General features: G+C 42.5%; 2 protein-coding genes across 3 annotated transcripts; one reads left to right on the top strand and one right to left on the bottom strand.

Annotated features, from left to right (window-relative positions):
• The first annotated feature begins 3,456 nt into the window (after positions 1-3,456).
• On the top strand, positions 3,457-10,365 carry LOC118310799 (E3 ubiquitin-protein ligase MARCHF2). 2 transcript variants are annotated; one of them, XM_035634101.2, is made up of 5 exons: positions 3,457-3,769; positions 6,672-6,984; positions 7,092-7,287; positions 7,626-7,835; positions 9,036-10,365. In XM_035634101.2, exons 2-5 carry the CDS (start codon positions 6,800-6,802, stop codon positions 9,189-9,191), a joined length of 747 nt encoding a protein of 248 aa, XP_035489994.1. In that variant the 5' UTR covers positions 3,457-3,769; positions 6,672-6,799; the 3' UTR covers positions 9,192-10,365. The 2 variants fall into 2 exon arrangements, with proteins under 2 accessions (XP_035489994.1, XP_035489995.1); XM_035634102.2 differs by lacking the exon at positions 3,457-3,769 and adding an exon at positions 5,307-6,307.
• Positions 10,366-10,991: 626 nt separating this feature from the next.
• On the bottom strand, positions 10,992-15,773 carry LOC118310803 (ras-related protein Rab-11B). Its single transcript, XM_035634109.2, has 5 exons — positions 15,640-15,773; positions 13,444-13,639; positions 12,533-12,726; positions 12,184-12,264; positions 10,992-11,692 (listed from the first exon to the last, which is right to left on the bottom strand). Exons 1-5 carry the CDS (start codon positions 15,677-15,679, stop codon positions 11,547-11,549), a joined length of 657 nt encoding a protein of 218 aa, XP_035490002.1. The 5' UTR covers positions 15,680-15,773; the 3' UTR covers positions 10,992-11,546.
• Positions 15,774-15,794: the final 21 nt, after the last annotated feature.

Below are 15,794 nucleotides of genomic sequence, written 5' to 3'. Positions count from 1 at the left end.
GTGCGTGTGTGTGTGTGTGCATGTGTGTGTGTGTGCATGTGTGCATGCTTGTGTGTGTACAGCATATGTAAATAAAGAATATATAAATATGTATTGTAGACACATTTCACTTTTCATTTGATAACCCACACCTCAAAAGTAAAATTGGTTGAATCAGATGTCTCTCCCCCTCTCTCTCTCTGTCAAAACAGAGTACCTTGAGAAACACACGTGGCAGGGCTGAACGGTCTGGCAAGTGTGTAGTTTGTTTTGAATATTTCCCTGCTTCAGTCAGTGCTGCTCTGGCAACAGCGAGAGAGGCGTAGGGAGGGAAAGCTGTACCTGCTGAACAGCGAGAGACGTGGGAGAGGAGCAGGATGGCAGCCAACATGTTGCTGTGGGAGAGCCAGCTAGGGCAAAACCAACAGTTGAGACTGACAACAAACACAGAGGTAGAGCTGTAAATACTGTTCAGTTGTTCATTTGTCACAAAATATCGGCCCATACACATTGAGTGTTGTATTGGTGGTCGTACTAGAATGTGTGTATCGATGAGGGGCCCAATTTGGACAATTTTGTGTCCCCCCCTGCCCATTATTCCTAATGGCTTTGGGCTTTTCTGGTACGAACATAGTCTTTGATGGGACACCACATTGGGACCAAAGCCTGGTCCTAATGAGGCAAAATGTCATTTCTGAGGTCATGATTAAGGTTAGGGGTATGGTGCGAACTGAGTTTGGGTTAAGGTTAGGGGAACTGGGCTCGCCATTCACACACTGCTTCCATTTACTGTGTTTTTCTATCACTGCAATTCAGGGTCAAGTGTATCAAGGATTCACCAGCACATGGACTGGAGGAGCTGGATATTGAACCATCAACCTACTGGTCAGTAGACAACAATTTCTACCTCCTGAGCCACAGCCACCCAGCAGCAAGGCTATTAGGTAAAGGATAGGGTGTCCACAACATATGCAACATTCTGAAAAGTATATTTGTGCAAAAGATGTGTGTGAGTGTGTGTGTCACGTGTCAACCCCCATTCCCAGTAATGTGCAGGGATCACAGTCACCACGAGTGGACTCATTCTTTATCAGTGTTTGGGTTCAAAGGAATGAACAGAAAGAGGTGTGTGTGTGTGTGTGGGGGGGGGGGGTTGACAAAAATAGATATAGTTTAACTAATGATTAACAATTTTCATGTGGAGGTTACAATTTTAGGTCGAAACTAACGGGACATTTTATTATTTCTGATGTCGTACATTTTTTAAAAGCCTCCAAAATATCATAATAAATATCCTTGAATATATCTACATAATGCATAATTAAAATGGGATATTATTTTTGTATATGTAGTAACAAAATACTCACTTTTAAACTGACACAGAACTACGTCTGAGCATTCGTTGGTCAAGATCTGGGTCAGGTGGACTTTTCAAAGTGTTTGCTTTTGCAGACTTTCATGTCACTGAGTTTGTTTTTCGGAGGCTGAATCTAAAAAGAGAAATGTCTAAAAAGTCATTGAACTGGCTCAACGAAACATTATTGGGATATTATTGCATACTGTATTCAAATTTAAGTGGAATTTTAATATTGGATTGTAATATTACATATTTTATCTGGCTGAATGTTCATTCATTACAAGTACAAATGTTAAAATTGTGCTTAGATAGGCTTCAGCAAGTCTATTTTAGTAAATATGTTCAAATTTGCTGATGAGCAAGTGGTTTTAATCTCTTGTAATGGTGAAACTGCTAACATGTCTGAGGTTTCATCACTATTGGACAGTTGCAAGCCAAAAAACCTAACTGTATTGACAACCAACAAATTAATAGAGAACCTCCTCTGGAGACGGAAGATCACCTGAACCATAAACAACACACGATTGCAGGATGAGGACATCTGAATATTTCCGGGGGGTGACTTTCCGGGGGGTGCTTTTCTGTCTTGCAATAGAGGGACAACGCAACTGTTCTGAAGAAAGGCTCAGCAGAGACATTACTTTCTCAGACAGTTGCAAAAATGTGTTGTACTTTTACCGTGCGGCAGTGGAGGGCATCCTTACCTTTGCAATGAGGAGGAGAGACAATTGGACAAGGTGATGCATATACCGCATCGAAAATCATTGGGTGTGATCTCCCACCATGGGAGGAAATCTACAAGGCCAGACTATAAAGAACAGATTTGAAAGGACCATCAGACTTTTTAATTTTCTCCCTTCTCACATGAGTCTGAAAAGTGTGAAGACAAGAACAACCAGATTCCAGAATTATCCCGAACACTGTAGATCTAACAATGCAGGTTTATAATAAAGGGCAGTATAGCATTTTGCTCTTTATCTTTTAAATCGCTGCTACAGCTGTTGATTATCTCCTTACAGTTGCTAGTGCTATGTGTCTTACTTATTGTAACACAGGTTTTATTCATTTTTAAATTGGTTTAAGGATATATTATTCTGTTGTTTTTAGGGGCCAGGATTGTATTGATTTGTGTGTATCATACTCAAGTATGTATTTTGAGTGTGTGTAGACAAATCCCATCAATTTTGTTGTTATGACAATAAAGTATTGAATCTTCAATCTTTTTCACTGTCAATATGAAATAAGTTATGTAAATTACCAGCATGGTAAAATATATTTAAGCAAATGTGAATAAACTACAACACAAATGGGACATGTTGTACGTTACTTTGAAAAGCTTGGCTTACAGTACAACAGTGATGTTGATTACATGAAACTGACTATTCATTATTACTTTTGAATATCTTAATAGAGACCAAATTATGTGATTAGGCCTATTGATTTCGCTTTCCATTCTGTGCCTATTCTCACTGAGATATATTTATTTCTTTTTCCGATTTAAAAAAAATACTAAGGTAAAAGTCTGTATCTCTTCCTCTGGGAAGTTTTCTACTCTGTGGACCAGGGGCCACGGGGAGGGTCGACTAAATGCTGCCACCTAGCGGGTTAGTTCTTACATGCGACATGCGACAGATGTTTTGAGGTATTCTTCATGGAGGGAAATGGTCATGTAAAAATTAATCACGTTTAAAAAACCTGCAACATTTAGCTGCAGTTAATCCAAACAGACAGATTTGTTGGCATTTGCACGTTGCGCTGCATTCAGGTCTCCTTGTAAACCGCAGTAGTAGTCGGTCAGAGGCGGAATTTGTGTCATTGCTCATAAACATAAATAGTGTTAACATTTCCACAGAACAGGTAGTTTTCATTGGTTTGGTCAACCTTATGATGCAGAGCTAACTGATGATCAGATGAGTTCATTAGACAAAAATGTTTTTCTTTTTTACAGAATCCCTCTGCTGACCTCCATAACATTACACATTGCAATAAAATAGAAAGATTCCACCCACCCACTCGAACATACTGGTCGTATTTGCCACTTAATGAGCGCGATGTGTCCAGTAATACATTATTACTAATGTCTGTGAATGCAGCACGCGTCACGTGACCACTGCACAGCTGACGGACGCTGAGGTAAGCTCGTCCGTCGCTAGCCAGCTAGCTGCGTTAGCCGCGTCTGGTGATCACAGCGGCGACAGCCGTGTCTTTTCGCCCCTTTCCAACGACAAACCAGCCGAGGGAGATGCACGACCAGCCATGGAGGGGATACGGCGCATGTGGGCGTGTTGTGTATCCCCTCGTATCGGCGGCTTTTGGTTAGATGTCAATGTCACAGTTCGGATCCAGGGCTGTCTAGTTAGCTCGACCTAGCCTGTGTGTGGCTAACACAGGGCCAAGGCCAAGGCCCAGCGAGAGGAGGGGGGAGGCCGTCGGGTGAGTAAATGCACCTTAACATCTGTTTGGACGCATTGTTCGCGAGGTTCGTCTCGACACCAGCGTGGTTTGACAACCGTCCAGTTGCTCTGCGTGGTTCTCCTGTGTCGGGACAAACGAAGCCTTTGTGCGGGTTGGCACATCAACGGCATTTACGCTACAGCAATCGTGTGGACGTCGGCCAGAAGTGGCGCTGAAAGTTTAACTGGTTATCATGTAATACGAGTATGAATATGACATCTGGATTCACAGAGCTCGCCCCGTGTGACAGTGCGAGGTTTAATGTACCTGATGTTAAATGTGCCGATGAGCCGTCGTGAGTTAACTAATGCATTCGAATCACAGCGACGTGAGTTGAGTCTGTTTTCGCTCGACTGCTCTTTGGCTTTGGGCCCATGAATATGTGCACACAATCTCGTCATATGTTTTTAGGAAAGTGCTTCAGGAGTGCGTTGTTGATGACAACATCAGTCTGCAGGGTAGTAAACAGTCCCCCCCCCTCCTGGTCCCTCGGGCCACGCTAATGTTCTCACTGCACAGTAATGTGCTGCACTCTCTGTTTGCTGCCTACCAGTGTGTTGAAGCCACATTATCCTCATTTACTGCAACATGTGATATAGTATTACAAACAAAATGCAAATAGTTTCTGGTTCCAATTTAAAAGTGCCACATGTCTTTGTGTTATTCATATTCCCCCAGTAGTGTCACTACTAGAAGGGCATATGTGGTTCTGTTGGAGGCCATGAGATCTGGTCAGGGATGCTCTGATTGACCCATTTGGCAAATTTAACCAGCCAATAACTAACAGCAGCCCTTTTGCGAATTTTGAGGATATTGACTTCCTCACAATTTTTCAGCTTTTGTGGGATCTGTGGCCTGTGTACTACGAAGCGAGCTCAACATATCCAGGTTATGTTTTCGTCATCTGGTTTGACTTGACCTAACATTAACCATCCTGGATATCAACTGTCTCAGTGAACCCTGGGATTTTCGTATCCGGTTACAAGCGCGTTCATGTGGAAGAGGCGGAGACGATAACTACAAGGGACATCATCAGGACCAGAATAAAGTTTTAATCTATACAATAAGATACGCTGATGTGTCCAGGTCGATTTGGTTTAAGCGACATGTTAAAGTGACATTCTACAAAGTGAAATGCAAATGAACCCGAAATTAACCACTCAAAATATTTTTCAAAATTCAAAGTCAGCATTAAAGTCTAATGTAAATAAGCACAGTAATGAATATTTTTGCCCTCTTGTCTGACGTTGATCAAACTATTATGAAAAGAAGCTTAAGTGATGTCAGACTGTTTCCTGACGCTGAAGCAGAGAGAAGTTAACGTGGGATGAGGTCAATCACACTGAACTCTTCCTTCATGATCATGAGAAGTATTGATCAGTGTGTGGATTATCGTTCTAATAAAAGATAGAGATAGTATTTAGTTTTTATTACAAATTATCGTCACAGTTTCAGTACGAGCTGCAGTGATCGAATAAAAAAGTAAAACACTGTCAGAGATTCTGTCTGGAATCAAATCATCTTTATTGAATTCAAATGAAGCTTTAATATGAGTATGTATTTATTTAGTGTGATAAATTCTCCCTCTGTTTATTAGAAGCTGGGGAAAATAGATGGGAAAATCCCATTCATATTCTGAATCAACACTTGGTTATAAGCCATGATGTTGTAACCATCCAAGTAGGGCTGAGCGACAAAACAATACAGATACTTATTGCAAAGTTACTTTTCCTCGATAGAAAGAAGACAACTCAATACAACTTCAATAGAAATCAGACAGAAAATAAATCATATTTAAACCAAAATGAACCTTTTGATGTCTTCACATCTCACTTAGGAGTAAAAAGGAACCTTTAGGTTTGACAGAAATAGGGATTTGATCTTTAACTACCCACAATCCTAAAGTGTAACAAAGACATCTCTGATTGGAAAGGCATTAACAATGGTTTCTAGCCAATATATCTCCACACTACCGTATTCTTCTGACCCATCTTTAAAACACTGTCCTCATCTTTTGAGCCTCGGGCCGTGTCCGTCGGGGCATCTTCTTCGGTAACGCTGTCGCTCAAGTTAACATTTCCTGTCGTCATTTTCTCTTTTATCTCACTCCTGACGGACTGATGTGCACGACCACAGTAGCCCAAACATTAACATGCGAGCTGCTGCCGGCTACTTCTCCTACGCTCTGCTGTGTACGTCAACCTAACTTGACATGGTTGTAACTATTCCAGCCACATGATTGGTTCTGCACGGCACTATTCTCATTATCATTGGTTGACTCTGGTCTTCCTGTGATCTGATAGGTCAGCAGTTGGACTGATTCCTGGCTTTGAACTGTTATATAGATCTTAACCCGCAGGTTAGCCATTGTTCAGCAGTAGTTACCATGGTGTTTACCCTGGTAAGAAGAGAACCAGTTGCGTATGACGGTTAGACCTGAGGTTACCTCGATAACCGCAAATTCTGCTTCATAATACAGGCCTCTGGAGCCGGAGCTGCTTTCAGACATGCACTGAAGTTCGAACAATCTGTTGATTATTTTTTTCAATTCATCGATTAGTTGTTTGGTCCATAAAACGCCAAGATTTTGTTGTGTTCTGTCCACTCACCACAGATATTTAGTTTACTGTCATAGAGGAACAAATAAACCTTTTAAGAAGCTGAAATCATAGAATTTGGAATTTTCACTACACAGGCTGCGGGTTCACGCCCTCGCTTGCGTAGTAAAATCATCAACAACAACAACAACAACAACAAAGAGAGGGACAAGCTTTCTCGCTGGCATCACTGTGACTTCACACAGTGTGATGTTTTACTTATGTAGTCATTCTTTGTCACCCACACTTTGTGTCCTGTTTATCTCCCATTCATTCTCCTCTAGGCATTTTCTCTGTGGGTGGACAGAGGAGGAGAGGAGACGAGAGGGAGTAGCACATCAGGTTTTGGATCAGAACTTGATATAGACTTCCCTTCACCGTACTCTTCATCACTGTCACCAGCAGCTGAGCCATGTCTTCACCAGGGTGCTGCCATTTACCGGGCTCCCTTTGTGATTACTCTGGAAATGCTGAATCAGACGCCTCCAAGGATTCGGAGGAGTCTGATTCTACGGCCCAGGCCCAGTACATTGCCAAGGTTACAGCTAAAGATGGCCGCCCACTCTCCACTGTTGTCAAAGCTGTGAGCTCGCAGAGGTAAGCGAGGGAGGAACTCACAGAGGGGCCCAGTGAATATACTGTGATTTCATTGCGTGATGCTCAACCTTCACATCTTTGCCTTCACTGTTTTGTTTTTTGCACAGCGATGTGGGCATGTGCCGAATTTGTCATGAGGGAGCTGGAGGAGAGACTCTGCTGTCACCCTGCGACTGCACCGGCACGCTGGGTAAAGTGCACAAGAGCTGCTTGGAGAAGTGGCTGTCCTCCTCCAACACCAGCTACTGTGAGCTCTGTCACACAGAGTTCACTATTGAACGGCGACCGCAACCACTCACACAGGTTAGAGGGCTTTTACTTTGAGAGTACGTGTTGTCTTTTTTGTTCATATAAAGGTTAATATTAATTCTAAGCCATGTAGAGTCTAGCATCTTCAGAATATTGTCAGTGATGAGATGGTTACTTGACCTTGATCGTTACATAACCCAAACCCTCAATTCATTCAAGATATTCAGAAGCGTAAGTGCATTCTTAGTACTAATGCTGGAAATGTTATCACTTCTTTTACCTGGCAGAATTTTGTTGTAAGAGTAAATTATATACCAAGATACCTTGATCCATCAAATTACCGCTGGTGATTTGACATGAACCAATGGTTTTGTCACTTTGCTCTGGCCCAGTGGCTGAAGGACCCCGGCCCTCGCAGTGAGAAGCGCACGCTGCTGTGCGACATGGCCTGCTTCCTCCTCATCACGCCCTTGGCAGCCATCTCCGGCTGGCTGTGTCTGAGGGGAGCCCAGGACCACCTGCAGCTGAAGAGCAGACTCGAGGCCATTGGCCTCATCGCTCTCACCATCGCCCTCTTCACCATCTACATCCTCTGGACATTGGTAAGCAATGCATTGCTTAGTTTTGCGAGTTTTAATTTTCCAAGATATCTCTTTAGATAATGGGGAGACAATCTAGAGCTTGATCAGAAAATGATTCATCATCATATGATGTCATATCACATTTTCCAGAGGAAAAAACAATGAGAAGGGTCCCCTAGTAAAATTTCGGCAAAAAAGCCCCTGTGAGAATACATCACGAAAATCTCCAGAAAATTCACAGTGAGCAAGTGGGCGCGTTGATGATTGTAAACAAAAACACTGCTTTCGGCAGGTCTCTATACAGACGCCACAGAATTGTTCTGGAAATGTTTCTGTTGCTTTGAACGTGTCTTACTCTGACAATCTCCTGCTGCGTTTGTCAGATGCGAAAGGCAAACTCTGGAATATGTCTGCACCCAATTTTACCCTGACATTTTCCTAAGTTCATGTTTGAAAACAGCTACAGTGAAGTCAACAAATGTCATGCATAGTTCAAAAATGCATTTCTCAAAGAATCTTTGCCTCCTCTAGGATTATAGAGCTTATAAAGATTGACAAATAATTGTCTATAGTAGCAATGGCATCACTATGAAGTCAGAAAACAGTGATGCATTCGCTTTTGCAACCAATAAAGTAAGAGCCACGATCTACAATTTATTTAGATTAACAACGATGCCGATGTCATTATGAAATGGCGTTATTACAACTTTAAAAAAGTTAACAATGCCTGTTTGGGGTTTATACAGCGTGTGCATGGTATACATGGCCACTCCTAATGCTTTTCATTTTAATCAAATTCTGTGGAAAATGATCAGTGACATCAGCCGCACAGATTCACGTTCTGCCCTTGACCAATGTTGAAATTATTTGACTGTTGTGGTCCCAGTATGATTTAGAATAATAAGAACTGGGGTTTCATCTTTGTTTGGACTTAGCCAGACACCGGAGAAATAACCTCTTACTCTAAAACAGGATGCACAGTCAATCTGAAACCCTATCCTTAAATCTTCAGCTAAAGAACCATAAAACTGACCAATTGTGAAAGATTAGCATCTGTGCCGTGAGTACCTGTCGAGCAGTAGTTGCAGCTTCAGCACATCAGTCCTGTCCTGCGTCCGTACTACTCCGTCTCTAATATCTTGGTGTCAGTTTTATTGATGTCTGTCTTTTTGTCCTCCTGTCTCGCCCCCTTCATCTCTTCCTTTCCCATTCGATTCTCAGGTGTCGTTTCGGTATCACTGCCAGCTGTACTCGGAGTGGAGGAGGACCAATCAGAAAGTGCGTCTTCTCATGCCCGACATGAAGGGGGCGCACACCACCCAGCGTTCCGTGCCGACCAAGTCGACCAAGAAAATGACTGATGAGACCATCGTATGAGTGCAGAGCAATGGCAAGAGGAATATTTAAAAAATGATGCCCACAAGACGCACTCTCTAAAAAAAAAATTAATCATATTAATGAACTTTTGCACTTCAGTGGACCATTCTGAGAGGGGAGAGCTGCTCTCTCCTCCTTTTTTCTTTTGTTGAAGCACTTGATGTAAACTACTACGGTATTGACCAACCACAAAAGTGGTTTAGGGAAGAACTCATTCCGGAGTCATAGTTGATGTTGAAACAGAGTTGTCATTGGACAGCCAGTGCTGGGAAGTGAACAAGTGTACACATGGATCATGGACTAACTAACCAGCCCGACTGTACGTCAGTGACACAAACTTATGAAATACTAAGACACAAGCTAATGTAGCAGGATATAACTAAATCAGCATGCTACAACAGTATAGTATGAAACATATTCACACTACCTATAACTCCCCAATGCCCCTTCACAATGTATTTAGCTTTTTTTGAACAACGGGTAGCCAATAGCCCAGCGGAGGATAATAATCCCCCAAAAAATTGATTGACTATCTGTGAATATTCTTTCTCGACAAGTAGAGGACAACGGTTGCTTCTTGTCTCTAATCCGAACCCTTTCAAAGTTCCCAGGCAACGCTTCATCATGTGAATCATTTTCTGTCCAGAGCAGCTGAGGCAGGGCATATCTATCACACTTGTCACAGGGTCAGTGAAGATCGGAATGTATGGGCTAACACTGGCTGCATCCTTCAAACGGCAGCACAGTGTCGTATAAGGAATTGGTATTGACGGTGTGGAAAAGTGTTTACATTCCAATTGGATGATGTTTCCACTATTGTCACAAAAGTGCATTCGCAACCGGCCGTGCTCCACTTGTAAATGCACCATTCATGGATTGAACTGCCTAGCAACGACCAGTAGTGGTGTCCCATGTCGCAACAGATGCAATTATGAATAGAAGAGAAACAGTGTTCTGACTAGTGAGATTACAGACTTTTGTCCTATATAAATCACAGAAATGTATCGGGAGTAGGCTCCTGCTCAGTGACAGTGCAAAAGATCAATTTGTTTTGAGATGTCAATCAATGTATGCAGCTTATGCTAAACTAAGTATTTTGTGTTCTTGTAGTCTTCCTGCTGCATCCCCTGGAAAGTTGGGTTATTGTGCAATAAAAACAAGCGGGACTCCTGGATTCAGTCAGTGCGAACTGTTACTTGTCTGGTGGTTTTAGGCATTTTTGTTTCTTGTGAACTCCATCGACTCTTTGGAAATATATCTAATGATTGACTGATCTAATGGAACAAAGTGTATCTGCTCAAATAAGTACAATTTGGGAGTATTGGCGTTTCAATATATCCATTTACAAAAATTTTCATTCATAATATTTTACATGCTATAGGAGAACCAGCCGCTCCTTCAAAAAATGCATCTAACAAATTAAACAAATTATCCCCCCAACAAATAAGATTAGAGCAAAAATATATAAATGACAGAACTTGTTTCCACAGATTAATTATGTGACCCTTTATATATATATATATATATATATATATATATATATATATATATATATATATATATATATATATATATATATGAGGCCACAACATGAGGTTAGGAGCCACCGGACCAAACTTCCTTACTTTGTTTAAAGTAAATAAAACAAGCTTAACCATGACCTGCCGCAATAGGAAAATGTCACCTGTGTTCTTCTGTATCAACAATCTAATAATGTAAATTGGTAATGTTTGGTCACTGGGGGCAGAATGTCACCATGTGCTATATATACTGTGTTCAACAAAAAAGACCACAGAAACCTAATATTGTAAAATTTAATTTCATGGCATTAATATAATGTATGTGAGCAGACAAGCTATCAAAACAAACAAAAGAATATATTTTACACAAAATGAAATAAGCATCAGTAGCGTTACAACCACTTTTGAGATGATGACTAGGAGGCGGAGGGGAGCCCAAAAACAGGACTGCTGGTACGACTGAAACAGGCAGGAATCGAACGCAGACCTCCAGCTTGTGGCAATAACCGTCTACCAGGGGGCCTGGGCTTACAACGTCCCAGGCAAAACACTATTCTGCTACTCTATCATGGGGCGACTGGCAGCTACTTACGAGAGGCCATCAGTTCTGTTTTTACACTAGGATGTGGCAGACTGTACCTGGGTCAGATTAGGATTTGAAATCAATTGAAACACTTGATTTGGGAGTGATCATTTATGGCATAACAGAACGGACTCCACTGATCTAAAAGGGTGCACATTCAGACGATGTGGCAACCCGGGCGAATGGACGCCTACCAACACTGCGGATTTCAATTCATAATCGACCCAGGTGAGGAGGGGCGGTTGCCGAGGGTTACAGGTTCTGACAGCACTGCAGTTTGCTCCCCCTCTGGCCGTCGGTGGTTGGTGGCACGCTGATGTCCACCACATTGTTTCCCGGGGACTCGTCGTGGGCAGACCGCTCAGCAATCTGTTTCTGTGAGACGATGCGATGGATTTCTGTTTTGTGAAAAAGGATTACAAAACAGATCAGACATTGGCTGTCCAAATGCTCCTGTTGTTGTGGTTAGACTGGTGAAGATCTTTATACAGGACACACCTTTCCTTCCACACAAAGTACCCAAAACTGAAACTAGTGAGTTTGTGGTAGCAGAAACACCAGTACATCCAAATAAACATAAGACCCACAGCAATGCGGAAAACCCAGTGACGACGACAAGGCAGCTCAAATGACAAATGACAAATGACAAGAACTGCAAGAGGAAGTTACACAAGTTTAGTTGCAAGAAATATACCTAATAAGTAAATGCCAGTTATATCTGTCCTTCTGTGCTGCAATTTTTCTTCTCACATCGCACACAATTAGTTCCTTGTAAAGTAAAATCTTGAGCAAAATCGTTTCAGCTTAGAATTACATAGTGATGGTGTGTTCTAAAACCATAATCATGGTCATCAACTCTGATGTGCCACCTCTCTCTTCATACTCATACCTGTTAGGATATTCTTGAAGGCCTCTTCAACGTTTGTTGAGTCCAAGGCTGAAGTTTCTATGAATGACAGATTGTTCTTCTCTGTGGCATAAGAAAGAAAACACATTCATGGCGTCAAGGGCGTGTTACTTTTCTCAACGCCAAGCAAGATAAGTTAACAACAAAAATCTGCAGGAAGAAAACCAAGTGTTGTAAAATTTCTCTGCAAATTCTTTTCATGCCAACTTCAGGAAAAAAATGGGGAGAGTGAAAGAGAGGGACGCATGACAAGATCCATCCAATATCAGTTAAAATGATGAACACATGTTCCCTCATATTCCCAATTATGTGTCTGTCTAATTTCCTGTACCTGCGAAGGCCCGGGCCTCATCTGTGGGCACGGCCCTGAGGTGGCGCAGGTCGCTCTTGTTGCCAACCAGCATGATGACGATGTTGTTGTCGGCGTGGTCCCTCAGCTCCTTCAGCCAGCGCTCCACGTTCTCATAGGTGAGGTGTTTGGCAATGTCATAGACTAAGAGAGCCCCCACCGCCCCTCTGTAGTACCTGTAACCAGACCAGGACAAGAACACGTCATTTCACTGCAGATATTTTCGACTTGTAGCAGAAAAACCAATGTGTCAGCCACATGACAGTGTGACAGTGAGCCCGCGAGTCCACAGGATGACAGCAGCTACATGGAATTCAACCATTGTTAATTTTATTATGTACACCCCTGCTTTTCAGACTGTGACACGTCAAAATGTCTTTTAGAATCTTGAGGTTGATTCTTCTTGTTTTTTCCCCTCTCATCTTTCTTCCATGTACTATCTTCATCAGCAAATGGTTTGTCCTGTTGCCCAGTTGTCAGTGTAGGTTTTTAATTTTGTGAGAGAGAAGAAAGATAATGAAATAAAAGATCATGTTGTATGATTGAAAGCTCCAGAACAGCAATGAATTTCCTTCTAAACTAAAAAACTTCTCTTTTGTTGTGTTTTAAATTCAGGAAAGTAGATTAAATTGTCACTTTTCTTTTCTAAAACCAACAAGTTTTACATGTTTACAGTTTATAAGATTATAAGATGCGTTATATATACATCATTACATTGTCTTCCTGGGCTTCTTATGTTAATCTTAAGAAGATTTAAAGTACTAGCAACTGGCAACAATCGGCCACATTGCAAGTGACCTAGACTCAGGTATGGAGTGTCGATTGTGACTCTGCACTGCTGATGTATCCCCCTACACTGAGGGGCGTTAGGTGACAGACAGAAATGGACTCACGCAGAGGTAATGGCCCTGTAGCGCTCCTGTCCTGCTGTGTCCCAGATCTGAGCCTTTATCGTCTTGCCGTCCACCTGAATGCTGCGCGTGGCGAACTCCACCCCGATGGTGCTCTTGCTCTCGAGGTTGAACTCATTCCGTGTGAATCGAGAGAGCAGGTTGCTCTTCCCTACGCCCGAGTCCCCGATTAAGACGACTGTGGGAAAAGAGAGAGAGGGAGATAGGGAGTGGAAAGATGAGACAAGTGTGTGTGTATACTGTATGTGTAATGGGACGGGCTTAGGGATGGGCCCGTATGTATTAATAGATCCCCAAAAATTTTTTGATGTTGCATTAAGCAGTGCCCCTAAATATTGGTTTCAGCAGAACCCAGGGTTTTTATGGTTATGTGTGTCAAATGATTTATGTGATATATTAAAAACACAAGTAGGAGTATTATGACAAAAACAAGGCTTGAGTCAATATATACATTTAGTGTCAAAAGTCTTTAGTGCCTGGTTGTGCCTTTCACATTTAAACATCCTTACATGTAAAGAATCATTTTGGAAAATGGAAATAAACATTAGAAGTTGTTTTTTTAAACAAGTGAGGTCTCAGCACCATTTATCAACAGCACAACAAGAAGGCATTGCTGCGCTCGTTCAAAAAGCAATCATACACTTGTGCACCAATGAACTATAAGATACAACAATCTGTGAGACAGTTTTTCTGCAAAAGACAAATAAGCTCAATCTTTTTCACAGAGCAGAATATGCCCAACTGACTATATGTGAATGAAAGGTTTTGCTTCTCCTGCTGCATCTTTAAACTGTATAAGCTCGTCCATTCACAAATCACGAGGTAAGCCTGTTCAAATCACCCTGACAGTGGTGATTTTGAGGAGGCATAAGGGCTCAAATCTTCCCGAAACGTATCCACAGGAAGAGAGTCATGATGTATATGGAAGGACGAGCTGCATGGATTTGACTCCAAGACTATGTATAGTGGTTTTCTATTGATTGCTGTAAGAAAAGGGCTTTGAGTCAACCACAAAGTCACTGTGGAGGATCAGCAGTGGGTCTGAACAGCATCCACGGCATAAACTGATCATCTGCATTGATTATTGACAGGCCCCGCTTGTCCAGGCATGGTCTTAGGCTGCGGTTAAAGAGTGACTGGAGGAAAGAGATCAATTAGGCTCCTCTTGGACCGGAGGGGGGGTTACGCTGGTGTCAGGATCGGACTGAGGGGGCTGCTGATCACAGCAGAGCGGCGAGAGGTGCAGCCTTTGTCTTTCTGTCTCTCCCTCGACAAAAGGAAATGGAGCCGAAGTTTGTCCCAGTCGACATCGCGCCGGGTCCGGGCTGCAGGAAGCTGATAACAGGCTCCATCAAGTCCTGAATCGACAGTTTCACAGGCCGCCGTGCCTTTCCTGTTTCAGCCGGGTACACACACACACACAAAGCGAGAGAGAGAGAGAGACCTCGCCTCCGGCAGATGCCCTATTCATCCCACAGAGGATACTTTGTTACATGTAAATGGCCTTTTGGCTCCCACAGGCCCAGGATGTTAATGTGCCACAGGAGCTGATATCACGATCAAAGGAAGCCATTCTGGACCCAACTGAGCGGCCAGAGATAAACAAGGACCTGAGTCTGGTGCCGCTGCTGTGCTGTCCCACTGACAGGGGCACAAGTTATGAGCTGCTGCATCTTCAGTGTCAGTGACATCTGTCCTCATCCTCATCCTCAGGAGGAAGCTCATTGATCAGTGGAGGCAGACAGTCCTTAAACAGCCACGTGAGGGGGAATAAAACACCCAATGACGTGAAATACGTGGGGAAAAGCTTCGCTCTAAGACTAATGCTGCTCTGTGAGTTGACAAAAGTTTCATTTTTTTTAAAAGAAGAAGGAAAAAGAAAGGCTGAGAACGAACAGGGTGTTGCATCCTCTACATATAAATCCAGCTGCAGGCGTTGTACTGTCACAACGACAGCATTATGCTGTAATGACACCAACCGATTATGGTCCGGGCAGTTAATGGGAATAAAAACATTAGTCCGCTTCCTTCAGAGAACACACACATCTGTTCAGAATGACACAACATGAGGTTTAAAGGCATTTGTAAAGCATAGCTGTGTCGGTATGAGACTGTGTAGCGGGGGAATGCAGTCATCTTTTTTTTCTGTTTTTTTCTTCTTCTTTTTTTTTTTTTTACCTTTGAACAAGAAATCGTATTCATCGTCTCGGTTCCCCATTCTAGACGAGGCCGCTCCAACGCGTGTTCTCCGGAAGAGGATGTATAAACAAAAAAAATAGTACGGCAGTGGATTCTCGTTGTACGCCAGAAAAAATAAAGGTAAATGTTTGTGC

This window comes from Scophthalmus maximus, chromosome 5 (assembly GCF_022379125.1).
Source record: "Scophthalmus maximus strain ysfricsl-2021 chromosome 5, ASM2237912v1, whole genome shotgun sequence".
NCBI classification, from domain to species: Eukaryota; Metazoa; Chordata; class Actinopteri; order Pleuronectiformes; family Scophthalmidae; genus Scophthalmus; species Scophthalmus maximus.
Note: the sequence above shows the minus strand (reverse complement) of the source record. Positions and strands in the feature narration are given on the sequence as shown.